This window comes from Lolium rigidum, chromosome 7, assembly GCF_022539505.1.
Source record: "Lolium rigidum isolate FL_2022 chromosome 7, APGP_CSIRO_Lrig_0.1, whole genome shotgun sequence".
NCBI classification, from domain to species: Eukaryota; Viridiplantae; Streptophyta; class Magnoliopsida; order Poales; family Poaceae; genus Lolium; species Lolium rigidum.
Window position 1 is genome coordinate 177,716,394 of NC_061514.1, and position 19,299 is coordinate 177,735,692.

Here is a 19,299-nt window from a genome sequence, read left to right on the forward strand (position 1 = left end):
ATTTGTACCTAACAATATATGTAATCGGAGGTGGAGAAGCTGCAGTTAAATGCATAGTTAACTATTAAACTTGTATAGTTACATACCTTTATGGTGAGGAAGGTAAGATTGTGATCATAACCTTGTGTATATCTGCAGTCAGAGAAAACAGACGGCTTAAATCAACTGTCAGACATAAGTTTCCTTGATCCCAATGAAGTCCAAAACAGCTACTCAAGGAAAGTGTAGCCATACAAGCATGCATGTAGCTCCTCTTTATAAACTAGATTGCAGATTGCTTCCCGATGACAGATCATTATATCGGGCCGCGTTGTTATTATTTAACAATAGCACACCAAATGGGAGATATATAATTCAACTTGATATACATGTAAATGATAATAATCAAGGTGAACGATATAAGAGGAGAAGGTAGAACATCATACCCAGCAACTTGCCCTCCAAAGTACCATGATCGCCATGAATCAACAACTCCGTAGCCTAATGATCTGACCCATGCCTCCGTTCCGGTGAAAGGGATACAAAGATCATGATCTCCACTATACAATTACACACAAAAAGTTGTCAGATACCATTTTGATTTCTTCATCAAGAGATTAGATGTTGAAAAACGCGAGGGTGAGCACGCCATGGTATGCCCTGGGCCTTTTGTAAAAGAACATATGCATTGTTATAAACGCGACAAGCAAATAACGAAGAACGATAAAAGAACGCAGTGGAGACACGAGATTTAACGTGGAAAACCCTTTCCAACACAGCACGGGCGCCAGCCAGCAAAACTTCACTATATCGGGGAGTGTTTACAAACACCGTGGGTTATCTTATAATCTGATAATCGCTAGCCGGTGGCTTACAAGATGTATATATAGGCGGTGGCAACGATCCGTACCGTACCGCGGGGGCTACCGCCCCCCGCACCCCCCTTCGCAGGCATCCCAGCAGGACACGACGTATGTATGTGCTAATTTCATACTCTGCTACGCTTCGGCCCAAGCCTACCGGCGACGGGTCTCGTTCTGCTCGTCAGAAGTTAGCCTCCCTTTAGTATATGATTTTGGATCATAATATAACACACATATTAAGTTTATTCCACAAGCGTGTATTGTGCGGAAGTACCAGTACTAATAGAAAATCGTGACAAAGTTATACACATGTGAACTGCGAAATTAGACCAATTTGCGCCACAGTGCCAAAAATCCATACTAGAATGTCTCTTAGATTTTAATTTTTTTTGTATTAGAAGCATTAGTTAATCCATGCGTTAATTTTCTCTGGTCATTGTTCCACGGTCAGTTTAAGCATTCCAAAAGGATAATAGACTTAACCTTGCTACAAAGTTAGTAGACTTAAGCACATGGCATGCACATCAATGTAAGCTCATGAGATTTGTGGAATAATCATCTTAACCCAGGTCCAGATCGATAACCTCTCATTTATTTTCATGAAGCCATATATATTAAAGCCTATTGTGTTAAAGGCAAGAATTATAGTCTAGGAGACTAGGACCATTGTCAGAACCAGTTTACCCAGGGTAAATAGTAGGAGTGTGAACTTTGAAAGGTCGTCCATGTCAAATGATCAAGTTGCAGGTGTGTCTCATACCTGTAAATAAGTACTCGATATCCCATAGCTGTAAACATTTTGTGATACTTCAGCATGCTGCCTGCCTCATGAGTGTAGTCTATTCTTGCAGTATTCAATTCCCATGATCCAATTACGCTTTTCTGACGTGCCATGTTGACCAAAATTGTTCCCAACAAACAAGATGGAGTGAATTAGCGCTAATTTCAGGAGTAAATTCACATGAACTTCTGGTTCTCTATGGATCAGCAACCATACCGGTTTGGCGTGAATGGCAGCTCTTACATCTTCATCATCCAGCCATATGGTCGCGAGTTCGTCACTCTAAAAGTACATGTAATTGTTATAGAAAGAGAAAAATTGCAATAACTGAAAGGGTATTGGTATAATTGCATACCATGCATGGAAGTGATCTACCAGTAAGCTTAGGCCACATGGGAACACGTCCATTGCTCACAGCAAGGCGGAGAGGCCATGAACGACCCGCCATCCTCTTCCTCACGGGGAAAGGCCTCTCGGTCTCACCTAGCTTTCTGAAGCTTGCTGGCAAGCTGCTGTTCACGAAAACTACCTCTTGGATTTCAGGGTGGTGATAGCATGGTGCAAGAATGTTGTACTGGTTCAGGTCTTTCAGTTCCTGCAGATGACATCACAAATTGAGGCCTTACTGAATCAATAAGATTGCGTATTTGCTTGTCGGGTTACAGGTTCTGGCACGTGGACATTACCCAACGCACTCGATCTATCTTTTCTTGGCAAACATCGTTAACTTCTCCCCAGAATGTGCCATGGCAAGCAGCACTGACATTCTGAAACAGTGCAACAGTCAAGTCATTTTACCATGCTATCTATCAAAAAATGGAATTGCGCATAAATGAGACGGCGAAAAAGAACCTCAAAAAATTCGGTTGAGATGAGACCCATCCCATGTGCAAACGGCACGAAAGAGTTGTAATCGTAGCCCATGTCAGTTGCTCCATTACCAATCAGATAGCCCTGGATGCAAATTTTAACTTCAGGTTGTAAACTCACACGCAATTTTGCATGCACAACTGGATACAAAGGATAAAATGTTACTGGGAATGACCTTCAGATTAATTCTTGGCTGCAGATCCTTTTGTGTCCCTGGAACGACATAAGCACGAGATGTAAATGACTTGCGATATCATATCAACTAATATAAACGATCCACTCATTGTAAGTGACAAAATATCCACCTTTAACAACTTCATCAGCTAGTGTAGGAATGTAGATCCCTGCATATGACTCTCCGGAAATGTAGAATGGGTTCGACTGGAGCTCGGTGTATAACTCGAACCACTGCCGCAATGCTTAATTACAAATCAGTTTCTTCTATAATGCAGTGTAGATTATCGCAATGGAAGCAGAGATTACCTTGAGAAGGAAGGTATGCGCATCAGCTGCGGTTTTCATGTCACCTGTTGTGTAATCCGATTTGTTCGACGAGTATGACATCCCAACACCAGCAGGGGAGTCAAGGTATATGATGTTTGAAACCTAGTTAATTTCAAAACACATTTAATGAATCACTTGGCATGGGAAAAAATACTGGCCATTTTCTACAAACAGTGGAACTTATATACGGTTTTGGGAGGGCTGACATGTCGATTCACATGCTCTATTTTTTTCGAAATGGAGGTTGATACCTGGCCTCTGCATCAAAATGATGCACACAAATTTTATATTATTCAACAAACTTGACAAAGTGAATACAACGATCAATCCAAAGCCATCATGCTAGCGATGAAGGGGGTGCCAATGATCAGGATCATGTGCCCTGACCTCACACCTACGCACATCATCTAAAAACCGAACCCCTCAGGAGCACAATCGGTCTGGCAGACCCTTAGCGTGCACCGGTCTAGAAGCCGCCACCGCAGTCTTCGCCATATTCATCTTCAAGACATGGATGAAAGCATTGACCTTGCTAGACATGCCACCGACGTTGACATGATTCCATGTCGATCATCACGCGTCCGCCACTCAGACCCTGCAGCGCCACACCACCAAGACCCGCCGTCGTCGATGAGGAAGATGCAACGCCGTTACACCATGGCCAACCATGATGTCGTGCAAGTCCAGCCCGCGAGAGCACTAGTGTAACATAATCTTCAAGTCGACGCCTTGAGGAAGGAAAACAACGCGAGATTGACACCGTCGTTCGACCTTGAATCGCGAGGTCTAGGCCCTTACCCGAGAGCTGAGGAGGTCGAATAGGTACACGACGACTCCCAGGAGGAGAGCGACCGACTTTCGCCCATAAAACCTTCCTCCGCACACCCACGCTACCGGACGAAGGCAGGAAGACCCGCACCGCCGACGGCCTACCAACCTACCGGCACAAGAACCTCATGCTTGGCAAGGGCGCTACCACCACGTAGGAACCACCGACCTCACCACCGGCAAAGACGATGGGCTAGATCATGCCAAATCTGACTCCTCAAGACACTGTCGCGAGCGTGGAAGCATTTAGTAGCCGACGAAAACATCCCGCGCTAGTGAACCACAACCACACCAAGGGAGCCACAACTCCACCCAACGTTCCACCAATAATGGACTACCGGGATGCTGATGAGGGCACTAGGCTAGATAAACCTGCACCGACCAGAGTCGCCATGGAAGAGTCACCCTCGACCACGGGGCCAACACCGTCAGTCAAGGCCGCCGCGCACAAGGATCCTTGCCCCCACCGTCCTCCGGAGCAGGCATCCCCCATATAGACTCCTCGATGCGGGATTCCCCCAACGGAATCCTCCGACGATTGAGGGCAGGGGCGGGGCAGGGCTGGGATCCATTTAATACTAAATTCAGCGCAACTGATACATGCAATTAACTATATATCATGGAGAGCTTACATGGCTTCAGGTTGGTGAATAACCATTCTATAGTTGAACAAACCCATGAAATACAGTTCATTGCAAAGTGGCTCAAACTCCTTAAGTATACCTTACCTGAAAAGTTTGTGGTGGAATGTGTTATTGCAAAGTTTCCCCCTACATGGAGGAATATCGCGACATCACTCACAAGAGGCATGAGATATTGATTGAAAAGCGTCTATGATGTTGAGGAGAAGGTCCGGGCTAATGAAACTACTGAGAAAGGAGAGGGTCAGTCTAGCGACAATATGGAAAGAATAAAAGGCATAACAATCCTGCTTTCAACAAGCCTACAAAAACTACTACCTTCAGGAAGAAGAAGATGAACAAAGCTGAACTAAGTTTCTTTACTATGGAGATGTTGGTTACTTTTAGAAGGATTGGCCAGATCGTACATACCACAAAGGTAAAAAGGGAAAGAATGTCAATGTTGTGATCCCTAGCAATACCGATGGGTACTGTGGTCGCTGTATTATTCTTTCGGTATTTCAGTATCCATGTTGGTGGATTGATACGGTGCTAATGTTCACATGTGTGCTGATATCTATATGTTCATTTCTTATCAGGTTGCTCGGGATTCATCCGTCTTGATGGGGAACTGGTCAGATGATTTTCTTCGTTGTGTTGGCACGGTAGATTTGAAGTTCATTTCGAGGAAGATCGTGCAACCGAGGAACATGCAACATGTCCCTACTATGAATATTTAATCTCATTAGTGGCTCCTTTCAATGCACATATGGGTTAAGGTCATGTTAGAGTCGAATAAAGTAGTCATTTCCAAGCATGAATTTGTTTATTGGTAAAGCAGGTTATGACTGCGGTGTCTTGTTCCGCGTTTTCCTTTCAGATTTTTGCAACAAGTCTGTGAACCATTTTTGTGGCGATGTTCGTGATGATACTAGTGTTTGAGTCTCTCGTTTATGTCACAATATTTTTTGTTTAAGTCTCGGCTATCTAGTATGAGAGTGCCATAGTTTTGTGCAATCAAACCAACCTTGGAAGTCTCATAAGACGATCGTGGAGAGAAACTTGGCACCTCTAAAACTCATACATTCTGATCTATGCGAGATGAGTGGTGTGTTGATAAAAGGTGGAAAGAGATATTTCTTGACGTTGAATGGTTATGCGCCTAGATTTTCTATGTTTATTTGTTGCAAACTAAAGATGAAGCTTTAGATTACTTTAAATATTACAAGGCCAAAGTTGAAAATAACCTAGAGAGAAAGATCAAGCATCTTAGGTCGGATTGTGGTTGCGAGTATTTTCCTAAAATATTTGAGAAATTTTGTGAGGAAAATGACACTATTCATGAGAGGATGCTTCCCTACTCGTCCTAATCAAACGGGGATTGCAGAAAGAAAAAAACCTAATGCTGACTAATTTGGTGAATTCCATGTTAGCCACTGATGTTTCATAAAGGCATGGTGGGGGGGATTTGTTGAATTTTTGTCATGTCTTGAATAGCGTTCCTAACAAGAATAAAGAGAATACCCCTTATGAGTTGTGGGCTGGAAGAAAATCAGCACTTTCTTATTCGCGCACTTAGGGATGCTTGAAAATTTTGATGTAACTGATATGCATGTTGATACTATTATGGAATCTCGCGATGCAGTATTTTTTGAGAATATATTTCCTATGAAAGATATGCATATCACCGCTAGAATTTCCTCTAAGATAATTCTTCAATCTAGTACATCTAATAATATTGTAAACAACCACATGAGGACATCAATGAGAATGATGACAATGAAGCTCATACAAGGAGCAAGAGAGAGGGTTGCAAAATTCTTTGGAGATGATTTTATTGTGTACCTTGTGGTTGGTACTCACACGTTCATTGCAGAGGCATATGCATCTCTAGATGAAGTTGATTGGAAACAAGATATCCGTAATGAGATGGAATCAATTATTTCTAATGGAACCTATGAGCTATCAGAACGATCCCATGGTTGTAAACCCGTGGGCTGCAAATGGGAGTGCAAAAGGAAGCTAAGGTCGGATGGTACTATTGAGAAGCAAAAGGCGTAGCTTGTAGAAAATGCTACACATAGAGAGAAGGCAAAGATTATTCCGGTACCTATTCACTTGTCGCTAGACTAACCACCATTCGTGTACTACTTTCTATGGCTGCCTCTTATGACTTTATCTTCTATCAAATGGATGTAAAGAAAGCTTTCCTTAATGGAGAGTTGCAAGAGGAAACCTATATGAATCAGCCTAATGGTTTTGTAGTAAAGGGTGAAGAGAGAAAGGTGTGCAAGTTGTTAAAATCTTTGTAGTGATTTTCACATGAGTTATGAGATTCACTATTCAGTGCACCCAGATGTGCTTGTAGGATATAGTGATTCTAACTGTATCTCTGATGTAGATGATATCTACGCCACTAGTGGGTATGTATTTACCTTTGCAGGTGGCATTGTGTCATGAAGATCTTGCAAACAAACCATATTTATGAGGTCAACTATGGAAGTAGAACTTGTTGCTTTAGACACAACCACTATTGAATCATAATGACCGTGTGAGATCTTGATGAACTTGAATGTGGTTGAAAACACGTTTCATCAATCCTTTGGATTGTGACAATCAAAATGTTATTGTCAACGTGAACAATTCAAATGATAACGGCAAGTCATCAAGATACGTAAGGAGATGTTTGAAGTCCGTCGAGAAAGCTGTGAAACTACGTATTAATAGATGTTACATATATTCAAACATACAAAAACCTGATAGATCCTTTTACAAAGGGACTATCACGTAATATGATAGAAAGTGTATCGAGGGAGATGGGTCTGAGACCCATGAATGTTGCACCACAATAGTAATCCAACCTTTGTGATCGGGGATCCCATGAATTAGGAGCGTATTTTGTAACCCCCCTCTAAGTGAAGATGCACAACTCTCTGTAGCTGTAAGGCAGGTTGGCAACATGCCTTAATGTATTTTTATTGGCTATTATTAGCAAAGATGTTGTTCTACAGATCATTCTTGAAAGAACACAACTATATGAGTCCAATTGTTGAACACCGCAATTTGTGAGATTTGGGTAGTCTCTAGTAAGCTCATGAAGAGATCAGGAAGTATGACGTATATGCTTCACTCGCGAGGTAGGCTATTGGCAACTATGTACGGGTTATGACTTTGAGTGAAACATGTTCATGCAAAACTTGCAATTCAAGGTGCCATTGTTCAAGTGTGAATGAGTGTAGTTTAAATCTCTAGGCAGAAGTTCAACTTAACAGTATCCACTGAAACATTGGTATATAAGCAAGTAGTCATGATTGGCATATATCTAAATAGACATTTGAGATCCAGTGGAGATTGTTTAAATATTGGATCAAATACTAGTGGACATATCAGATTTTAGAAATTCCTATAAATCTCAAATCCCATCTGTGGTAGCTCATGTGAGATGCACCCCAAGTTGGTGGCAGCTCACATGTGAGTGCCAAGAGGTGTGGGCACTAAGTTTAGTTCCACATGAAAAATTGAAAAGAAGGTAGAGTAATTTATAAGGAAGATTGTTTCACCACTTGGTAAGTGAGTGAGCATAGGAGTGATACACTCACGCTCCCCAGTTGTTTGCTCATCTCGCCATGACGCGCCCGCCGTTTTTATGTTGAGTGGATTGAGCCTTGAGCCAAGCTTTATTTTTTTTGTTCAGGAAAACCGGGTCTTTGACGGACGCGTCACAGTTAGTTGGTTTGGATCGCTCCCAGATAGTGTGCTACCGTAACTGACTTGAAGATGTGCTGTGGACGTGACCCACATTGTTAGGGTTTCATGAGCTCTTCGACCGGTCTTCACCAATGTTTTCGTCAACAGTCACTGCTGCATTGACAACTACCCCATCTACAACTGATCGATACGTGTGTTGTGATCCGATTTATTTAGTTATGTCTGTTGTTGTGTATGCGTTGTTACCGTTCATGCTGATCAATACATGCATGTTAGTAGTTTATGTTGTCATGTTTAATATTCTAAACAATATAGTTATATCTTGTGGATATTAATATATTCCTTTTATCGAGAAACTAAATCCTAAAACATATATACTTTGGTCCGATAGTACTCTGGAATAGCACATGTGTTCTCTTAATTATTTCATAATAACTCGTTGGCCTCGACTCTAAAGCTAGTAAGTGTACTCCCTTCGTTCCTTTATACTCTCTGCCTTCGAGGACGTGGGCATAGCCCAGTGGTTGGGGTCGCAGTGGCGCACCCCAACGACCGGAGTTCGAATCCTGTCAGGAACGAATTTCTGGAATTCTCACGCCGAGGTCCCGCTTTTACTATATCATTTAGTGTCTAGTTCCTCCTAGCACTAATTCATTTTTATTTTTATTTTTTTATACTCTCTGCCTTCAAAACTACAAGTTGTCTAAGGTTGATTGTCTAAGCGGAAACACTCCCTGGCACTCGACCGCGCCCGCGGTCTGTTTTGCGCGAAACGCTCGCGCTACAGCGTGAGTCAATTCTCTTTGTTTTATCGTTTGTGTTAAGTACAGTTTGTCGTCCTTTGTCGTTTTGCTGATCCCGCATGCCAGGAGGGTCGATTCTGTCCACCACGCTGCTGCGCGTCCTTTTGCCTTTTCCGCGCGTGGACTAGCTGCGCATGCTACTCCCGACAGCATCGCCAACCGAGCCGCAGCACAGCAAAGCTGCCTTCCTTTTGCATTTTTTTTTTGAACAAGAGTAGGGTGCTGAGCACCCTAATTCATTAATTCAGAGACAAAGTACATATAGTATTACATATCCAGACAGATGACGCCTCTGAATAGCAATAGCAGTTGGGCAAGCCTGATTGCTATGAGTTGTACTAGAGCAGGAACAGCCTTCCTTTTGCATGAAACGTTTCTTTAATATGCATGCATGCTTTTTTTTGTTTGCATGCGATGGGTTAGCATGAGTTGATACTACTACTTTGAGTAAATGCAATTATTTTATGGAGATGTGTTTCTTTGATCACACTTAAAGTAATTTTGTGTTGAAATTAATGTTCCCCTTTCTTCAATTCCCTTTATTTTGTTACTTTTGTATCAATATTTATATTACTTGGACTAACTTTTTTCTAATTTCCTTTAATATTTTCTCTTTTCCCCTTTTTGTTGTTACTTTTATATCAAAATTATATTATTTTGGGCTTATTTTTGTCTATTCCCTTTTAACAATTCTCCTTTTTTGTATTTGGTACGCTAATTTATATTCTTTAGGACCAACTACTATAATTCTCTTTTTCAGGCTAGTGGTTTTTACGGGGGAAATAACGGGTGGGGAAATCACTTGCAACTTAAATGAACTACCACTTGCTATTAAAATTAAGTATTGTTGTAATCACGGTTTCTCACGTTTTTGGGAAAATAACTGGCATAGGGTTGATAATGTGGAGTCGATAACTTATTACATTTACCGTCGATAAATAACGGGCAAAGGGGTTGATAAATTGTGAGCTAAAAAAGTCGCTAAAATATTCTAAATAAAATTTGGCTTTTAGGGTTGATAACTTTTTACATTTACCGTTGATAAATAATGGGCACTGGGGTTGATAAGTTGTGAGCTAAAAAAAGACGCCAAAATGGTCTAAATGAAAGTTGCCTTTCTGGATCGATAAATTTTTACATTTACCATTGATAAATAATGGGCCGAGGGGTTGATAAACTGTGAGCTAAAAAAGTCGCCAAAAATATTATAAATAAAATTAGGCTTTTCGGGTTGATAACTTTTTGCATTAACCGTTGATAAATAACGGGCAGCGGGGTTGATAAGTTGTGAGCTAAAAATATTCGCCAAAATATTCTAAATGAAAATAGGCTTTTGGGTCGATATTTTTGTTGCATTTACCGTTGATAAATAACGGGAAGAGGAGTTGATAAATTGTGAGCTAAATTTTTTGTTAAAATATTCTAAATGAAATTTGTCTTTTCGGTTCGATAAAATTTTACATTTACCTTTAATAATTAATGGATTGAAGGGTTGATAAATTGTGAGCTAAAGAAATCGTGAAAATATCCTAAATAAAATTTAGCATTTCGGGTCGACAAATTTTTACATGTACCATTGATAATTAACGGGTAGAGGGTTGATAAATTATGAGCTAAAATTGTCGCTCAAATATTACAAATGAAATTTTGCATTTCGGGTCGATAATTTTTTTTACATGTACAAACTTTTTAAAAAGTAAAAACGGTTTGAATTTTCAGATTAGAAGATAGTATCGCTAACATCAATAATTTTTGCTAATAGTGCGTACGCGGTCTGCAATTAGTGTCCGGTTCATTTGGTAGGTATTTAAGTTTAGAACATGTTGCTGATTTTACTTCTATCATGGTTCGAAAATGCCAAACGGAACCTGGGTACGCGCGCACCCAGTTATGAAAAATTCAATTTTTTCGTGAAAACGCACACGAGTAAGTATCAACATAATATGTACATGCAAAATTTTATTTCACATTTTTTTGAAACTTTCAAATATCGTTTTTTCATTTTTTGGAAAATTGGGTACGCGCGTACCCAGGTTCCAAACGTGTCTGACCGCCAATTAGGGGTGCCCTTGTCTAAGATCAGTTAAAAACCAATTACAAGTCTATACAAAAAAATATATAAATATCTACAATATAAATCAACGCCAATAGATTCACTATAAAGTATGTTTTTCAAAACTAACCATTCAATATTGTAGATATGAATATTTTTTTCTAAATGTTTGGTTAAAGTTACTAGTAGAATTTAACTTTTAACTATCTTAGATGTTTAATATTTTAGGACGGATGGAGTATAAGATTTCTTCCACTAAGTTTATGAAATGACGGAGGCCTCGCCCAGCAGGTCATATCAAAATTTTATAGCACATCTGATCTCGGGAGTGATGTTTTGGCACATGGGAGCGTATGCTCCCTTTATTTTGAAATACATGTTACATATATTTTAAAATATCAAAAAAATTGAAACACAAATTTCGCACGTACATCTTGATGTGCTACGCGCTCACAAAGTCGTTTCATGAAAAATCGATATATCATGTGGCGTGTGTAAAAAAGACAAAATTCGGTGCTGAAACAAAGACTTGTCACAAGATAAAATTTCTCTTTTTCGCTTAGACTACAAAAAATATCATTTTTTCGTGAAACTTGACGAATACGCATATATTATGGAGATGTACATGTAAATTTTTTTGTCAAAAATTTTTAACACTTGAAAATATGTTTTCATGGTAGAGGGATCATACGCACCCGGGAGCCGAATTGAGTTTCTGATCTCTTGTCTCCTCGATATACTGATCAATCTCGATTCCCACTGTGCGCGCACATGGATACGAGCATCTTCACCTGCGTCCCCTCAAAGCGACCTCCAAATACCATGAGATTTATTGTTTAGCGACGTGTTTTCTTCGTACCACGTTTAGAGGACGTCGCTCCCCAGTCCGTGTCCTCCAAATAGAATTGAGATTTTTAAAATTTAAGTGAAAATAGTTGAATTCATTCAAACTTGACATATTCACTTTGGCTCATAGGAGCATTTCCTCCCATTGTGTAAATCTACATTTCGAAGTGTTAAAAAATTCTAGAATTTGAGATTTTTAAAATTTAAGTGAAAATAGTTAAGTTCATTCAAACTTGGGATATTCAGTTTGGCTCATAGGAGCATTTCCTCCCATTGTGCGAATCTATATTTCGAAGTGTCAAAAAATTTTAAACTAAAAAATTTCATGTACATCTACACATTTTATGTTCGTACACAAGTTTTAAAAAAAAAGCTATAAAAATTTGGGGCTCTAGTAAAAAAGACAAATTTTGATGCTATAACACGACTACTTACAGGATATTTTTTTATCTTTTTTGTACACGCCACATAAAATGTTGTTTATCCATGAAAACTTGTGCACTAACATAGAATGTCACGATGTACAACAAAAAAATTATGTCAGAATTTTTTGACATTTTTAAATTTGTTTTTTAATTATTTTGTGTAATAGGTGCATTTGCTCCTATGAGCCAAAACGCCACCTCCTTCAAACTTGCTATACATTACATAGATTCGGACGAAATTCGATGAAATTTAACCCTAAGCCCTAATCTAGTATTACTTGTGGCGCCAGAGGGGTCGCAGTATTGGTGGAAGTTGTACATGTCGTCGATGATGATGTCCTGCTTGTCGCGCTTGTCGGGCTCGTCGACGGGTGATACGTCCATTTTGCATCACTATTTTATATCATAATTTACTGTTATTCATTGATACATTTCATATTTAGGGATGATACTTATGTTATTTCATCTATATTTCATGTTTCATGATTATTGGAGAAACGCACACCGGAGTCAGGATTCTGCTGGAAAAAGCACTGTCAGAATGCAATATTTCGGAAGATCAGCAATTGACGGGAATTATACTGGAAATCCTATTTTTCCAGAAGACGGAGGTAGCCAAAAGGAGGAGCCGAGGAGGGCCGCCATGGCCCCCCCTCATAGGCCGGCGCGGGCCCTGCCCTGGCCGCGCCGCCATGTGGGGAGGGGGCCCACGGCCCCCTCCGGCCTCCTCTCCTTCGCGTACTTCTTCGTCCCGAACCCCTAAGCTCCGAGAGGATAGTCGCGAAGAGTCACGGCCGCCTCTGCGGGGCGGAAAACACCAGAGAGAAAAGAGCTCTCCGGCAGGCTGAAATCCGCCGGGGAAATTCCCTCCCAGAGGGGGAAATCGACGCCATCGTCACCGTCATCGAGCTGGACATCATCTCCATCATCTTCACCATCATCTTCACCATCATCTTCATCATCATCACCGCCATCTCCACCGCTGCACCTCGTCATCGCTGTAACAATTAGGGTTGGATCTTGATTGTTTGATAGGGGAAACTCTCCCGGTATTGATTTCTACTTGTTATTGATGCTATTGAGTGAAACCATTGAACCAAGGTTTATGTTCAGATTGTTATTCATCATCATATCACCTCTGATCATATTCCATATGATGTCTCGTGAGTAGTTCGTTTAGTTCTTGAGGACATGGGTGAAGTCTAAATGTTAGTAGTGAAGTATGTTGGTTAGTATTCAGTGTTATGATATTTAAGTTGTGGTGTTATTCTTCTAGTGGTGTCATGTGAACGTCGACTACATGATACTTCACCATTTATGGGCCTAGGGGAATACATCTTGTATTCGTTTGCTAATTGCGGGGTTGCCGGAGTGACGAAACCTAAACCCCCGTTGGTATATCGATGCGGGAGGGATAGCGAGGATCTCGAGTTTAAGGTTGTGGTTAGATTTATCTTAATTACTTTCTTGTAGTTGCGGATGCTTGCAAGGGGTATAATCACAAGTATGTATTAGTCCTAGGAAGGGCGGTGCATTAGCATAGGTTCACCCACACAACACTTATTAAAACAATGAAGATTAATCAGCTATATGAAGCGAAAGCACTAGACTAAATTCCCGTGTGTCCTCAAGAACGTTTGGTCATTATAAGTAAACAAACCGGCTTGTCCTTTGTGCTAAAAAGGATTTGGCCACTCGCTGCAATTATTTCTCTCGCACTTTACTTACTTGTACTTTATTCAACTGCTATATTAAAACACCCTGAATACTTGTCACGTGAGCATTTACGGTGAATCCTTCATCGAAAGCTGCTTGTCGGCACCTTCTACTCCTCGTTGGGTTCGACACTCTTATTTATCGAAAGTACTACGATACACCCCCTATACTTGTGGGTCATCAAGACTATTTTTACGGCGCCGTTGCCGGGGAGTGAAGCGCTATTGGTAAGTGGAATTGGTAAGGGAAACTTTTACTGTACGTGTTGTTTTTATTCCTGCCTGTTGCTATAATTCATTATGGAGAGGTCTTCTCTTGAATTCCTCTTTGGAAAATCTACTACTACTGCAAAGGTAGTGGATGAGGCGCCATGTGAGAAAGAGGTTCCATACAAAATACCTATGAAAATTATTGAATGTGTTGTGGATAACCGCTATGAAGGGGATGGAACTGTCCATCCTGGTGATCATTTACTATTTTTACATGAATTATGCGGGCTATTCAAATGTGCAGGTATTGCTATGGATGAAGTTAGGAAGAAACTATTCTTTATATCGTCTGTCGATAAAGCGAGCGCACTGGTATAAATTGCTGAAGAATAGGGATTCTCTTGATTGGGAGGATATTGTGCCTTTATTTTATTCCAAATTCTATCCTCCAAGTGAAATTCACAAAGATCGGAACCTCATATATAATTTCTGGCCTCATGATGGAGAAAGTATTGCCCAAGCTTGGGGGAGATTGAAGTCTTTAATGCTCAAATGCCCCATTCATGAGCTTCCTGGTAATATTATTATTGATAATTTCTATGCAAGGCTGTCTTTTCAAGATAAGACTTTGCTGGATACTTCTTGTTCTGGATCATTTACACGCAACAAAGAAGAGTTTAAAAGGGACCGTCTTGATCGGATCCAGGAGAATACCGAAGGATGGGAGAACGACAAAGACAGATTGTCAGGTATAAACTATGATTATAAATGTATTGAAGTTTTTATGGATACTGATAAATTTCGTAATATGAGTGCTACTTATGGTCTTGATTCTCAAGTCGTTGCAAATTTTTATAAAGCTTTTGCCTCTCACTTTGAATTGCCTAGGAAGAATTTTGATAAGTATCATGAACCTTATAAAGATAAAATTGATCCATCTATAAATAAATGTGCTATAATTGAAACTGTTGATCATATTCTTCCTGAAGCTTATATTGAAAAAACTCTTTTCCCTGCTAAAATGAAGGAGTACTCTGTTATTCTAGTGCGGTTAATAAAAGTGCAAAGAAACCTATAGAGCCAAAAGAACAAATAAAAGTTGAACCTGCTGTTGCAATAGTTGAAGATCTTGTGACTGAAAATGTAGAAGATGGTCATATTATTTTCTGTGAAGATGCTTCTAATATTGTTTCGCATCCTAATAAGTCTAGGAAAGCAAGTGTTCCTATGCCCTCTGTTAGAATTGGTGATCATTGTTATTATGGTTTATGCGACATTGGTGCAAGTGTTAGCGCCATTCCTTATGAGCTTTATACGGAGATCATGCATGAAATTGGTTCTTGTGAACTTGAAGATATTGATGTGGTTATTCGGCTAGCTAATAGAGAAACTATCTCTCCTATTGGTATTGTTCGAGATGTGGAAGTTCTATGTGGTAAGATTAAATATCCTGTTGACTTTTTGGTACTTGGTTCTGGTGCTAGTAAGTATTGTCGTATTATTTTTGGTAGACCTTTCCTAAATACTTGTGGAGCTGTTATAGATTGCAAGAAGGAAAAAATTATGACTAAATTTGCTGGTGAATCTTATGAGTTTAATTTCTCTAAATTTGCCAAAACTCCTTATAAAGCTGATTTGCCTAATAATGATTTTAGAGTTGAACAGGTGTGCGTCTATTGCTCTTGCTCCTAATAATCCTTTGCGGCAACATTTGGAGAATAGTGAGAGTGAAGTCTTTAGGGAAGAAAGAAATGAGCTTGATGAAATTTTCCTTCGCCAACCTATTCTTAAACATGACTTGCCGGTTGAAGATTTAGGTACAACACCACCACCAAAGGAAGATCCTGTTTTTGATTTAAAACCGTTGCCTGATAATCTTAAGTATGCTCATATTGATGATAAGAAAATATATCCTGTTATTATTAGTTCTAAGCTTTCGGATATTGAGGAAGAAAGGTTATTGGAAATATTGAAGAAACAGAGAGCTATTGGCTATACTCTTGATGACTTGAAGGGGATTTCTCCCTCTATTTGCCAACATGCTATCAATATGGAAGATGATGCAAAGCTCGTTGTTGAACATCAACGTCGTCTAATTCCGAAGATGAAGGATGTGGTAAGGAATGAGGTATTAAAACTTCTTGAAGCTGGTATTATATATCCTATTGCTGATAGTAGATGGGTTAGTCCTGTGCATTGTGTTTCTAAGAAATGAGGAATGACTGTTGTGCCTAATGATAATGATGAGCTCATCCCTCAAAGAGTAGTTGTAGGGTATAGAATGTGCATTGTTTATCAAAAAGTTAATAAAGTTACTAAGAAAGATCATTACCCTTTACCCTTTATTGATCAAATGTTAGAAAGGTTGTCTAAAAATACTCATTTTTGCTTTCTTGATGGTTATTCTTTTCACAAATTGCTGTTAAAACTAAAGATCAAGAGAAAACAACTTTTACTTGTCCCTATGGAACTTATGCTTATAGGCGTATGCCTTTTGGTTTATGTAATGCTCCTGCTACTTTTCAAAGATGCATGTCTGCTATTTTTCATGGCTTTTGTGAGAATATTGTAGAGGTATTCATGGATGATTTTTCTGTTTATGGGAATTCTTTTGATAATTGCTTGCGAAACCTTGATAAAGTATTGTAGAGATGTGAAGAAACTAACCTTGTTCTTAACTGGGAGAAGTGTCACTTTATGGTTAATGAAGGAATTGTATTGGGACATAAAATTTCCGAGAGAGGTATTGAAGTTGATAGAGCTAAAGTTGAAGCAATTGAGAAGATGCCCTATCCTAGGGATGTTAAAGGTATTCGTAGTGTTCTTGGTCATGCTGGGTTTTATAGGAGATTTATTAAAGATTTCTCCAAGATTTCAAAGCCTCTTACTAATCTTCTTCAAAAAGATGTAGCTTTTGTTTTTTATGATGATTGTAAGGAAGCTTTTGAAGCTCTAAAGAAATCCTTAACAACTGCTCCTGTAGTTGAACCTCCTGATTGGAATTTACCTTTTGAAATTATGTGTGATGCTAGTGATTTTACTTTGTAGGCGTTGTTCTTGGACAGCGAGTAGATAAAAAATTGAATGTTATTCATTATGCTAGCAAAACTCTTGATGCTTGCTCAAAGAAATTATGCTACAAGCTGAAAAAGAATTATTAGCTGTAGTCTTTGCTTGTGACAAGTTTAGATCCTATATTGTTGATTCAAAAGTTACAATTCATACTGATCATGCTGCAATTAGATACCTTATGGCAAAGAAAGATGCTTCTCTTGCAAGAATTTGATTTACATATTATAGATAGGAAAGGTGCTGATAATCCCGTTGCTGATAATTTGTCTAGATTGGAAAATATTACTTATGATCCTGTTCCTGTTAATGATAGTTTTCCAAATGAACAATTGGCTGTAATAAAGGTGAGCTCGCGAGATAGTCCTTGGTACACTGATTATGCTAACTTTATTGTATCCAAGTACTTGCCTCCAACCTTTTCAGCTCAGCAAAGGAGGAAATTCTTTTATGACTTGAGGCATTATTTTTGGGATGACCCACACTTATATAAAGAAGGAGTGGATGGTATTCTGCGGAGATGTTTCCCGAATATGAACAGCAACAGATATTGAGTAAGTGTCATGATAGTGTTTATGGAGGACATCACGCCGGAGATAGAACCGCGCAAAAGGTTCTACAATCAGGTTTCTATTGGCCAACTCTCTTCAAAGATGCAAGAAAGTTTATTTTATCTTGTGATGAATGTCAAAGGGTTGGTAATATCTCCGGACGCAATGAAATGCCTATGAATTATACTCTTGTTATTGAACCATTCGATTGTTGGGGATTTGACTTCATGGGTCCTTTCCCTTCTTCAGAAGGTAACACTCATATTCTTGTCGTTGTTGATTATGTTACTAAATGGGTGGAAGCCATACCTACAAAAAGTGCTGATGGTGAGACCTCTTTAAGGATGCTTTTAGATATTATTTTTCCTAGATTTGGAGTTCCTAGATATCTTATGACTGATGGAGGTTCTCATTTTATTCATGGTGGTTTTAGAAAAACTCTTGCTAAATATGGTATTAATCATAGAATTGCTTCCGCTTATCATCCTCAAACTATTGGGCAAGTAGAATTATCAAATAGAGAGATTAAATCTATCTTGCAAAAGACTGTTAATAAATCTAGAAAGAACTGGGTTATTAAATTGAAGGAAGCACTTTGGGCTTATTGAACTGCTTATAAAAATCCTATGGGTATGTCACCGTATAAAATGGTTTATGGGAAAGCTTGTCATTTACCTTTAGAACTAGAACACAAAGCTTATTGGGCTGTGAGAAACTAAATAAAGATCCTAAACTTGCCGGTAAGAAAAGATTGCTACAATTGAGTTCTCTAGATGAGTGGAGAAGTGAAGCTTGTGAAAATGCTAAACTCTTTAAAGAGAAAGTTAAGAAATGGCATGATAGAAGAATTATCAAAAGAGAATTTAACGTTGGAGATAAAGTCCTATTGTATCGGTCTCGTCTCAGATTTTTTGCAGGGAAATTACTCTCAAAATGGGAAGGACCATATGTCATTGATGAGGTGTATCGTTCAGGGGCAATTAAAATTAGCTCTCTACAAGGTAATGCCACACAAGTGGTAAATGGACAAAGACTCAAGCATTATATCTCCGGTGATTCTTATAATGAAGATGTTGATGTTATTCGAGTGGTAACTCCGGAAGCCTTCATCAAAGGTCAAGTTGACAGTCCTGCAGAGTTCGATTTTGAATAGGTAACAGTACTGGTAAGAAAAGTCCGCGTTTAACTTTCCGAACAATGTTTTTGCTACTTTTAGAAAATATGAAAAATTACAAGATCGAAACGAAGTGGAGGAGACGCACGAGGGCGTTCCCTCATAGGCCAGCGCGGGCCCCAGCCTGGCCGCGCCGCCCTATGAGGAGGCCACCTCGTTGCCCCTCTCCGACTCTGGTTCGACCTGGTACTTTCCTTTTGTCGTGAATTTTTTTGCTATATAATCCCCCGGATCCCTGGAGGTCCGTATATCGTTTTCTCGATGTGTTTTGTTTTGAGCTGTTTCTGCCAGGATCTGTTT

The 19,299-nt window shown here is 39.5% G+C and overlaps 1 protein-coding gene across 1 annotated transcript in view; it reads right to left on the reverse strand.

Annotated features, from left to right (window-relative positions):
- The window catches only part of LOC124675613 (serine carboxypeptidase 1-like), a 29,819-nt gene that overhangs the window by 481 nt on the left and 10,039 nt on the right, over positions 1-19,299 (reverse strand). Inside the window, exons 3-12 of the mRNA XM_047211681.1 lie at positions 2,977-3,099; positions 2,799-2,901; positions 2,669-2,706; positions 2,476-2,577; positions 2,310-2,390; positions 1,979-2,218; positions 1,840-1,905; positions 1,603-1,724; positions 426-539; positions 87-132 (exon numbers count right to left, since the gene is read on the reverse strand). Of these exons, the coding sequence (XP_047067637.1) occupies positions 87-132; positions 426-539; positions 1,603-1,724; positions 1,840-1,905; positions 1,979-2,218; positions 2,310-2,390; positions 2,476-2,577; positions 2,669-2,706; positions 2,799-2,901; positions 2,977-3,099 (1,035 nt within the window). The remainder of the gene's footprint in view (positions 1-86; positions 133-425; positions 540-1,602; positions 1,725-1,839; positions 1,906-1,978; positions 2,219-2,309; positions 2,391-2,475; positions 2,578-2,668; positions 2,707-2,798; positions 2,902-2,976; positions 3,100-19,299) is intronic.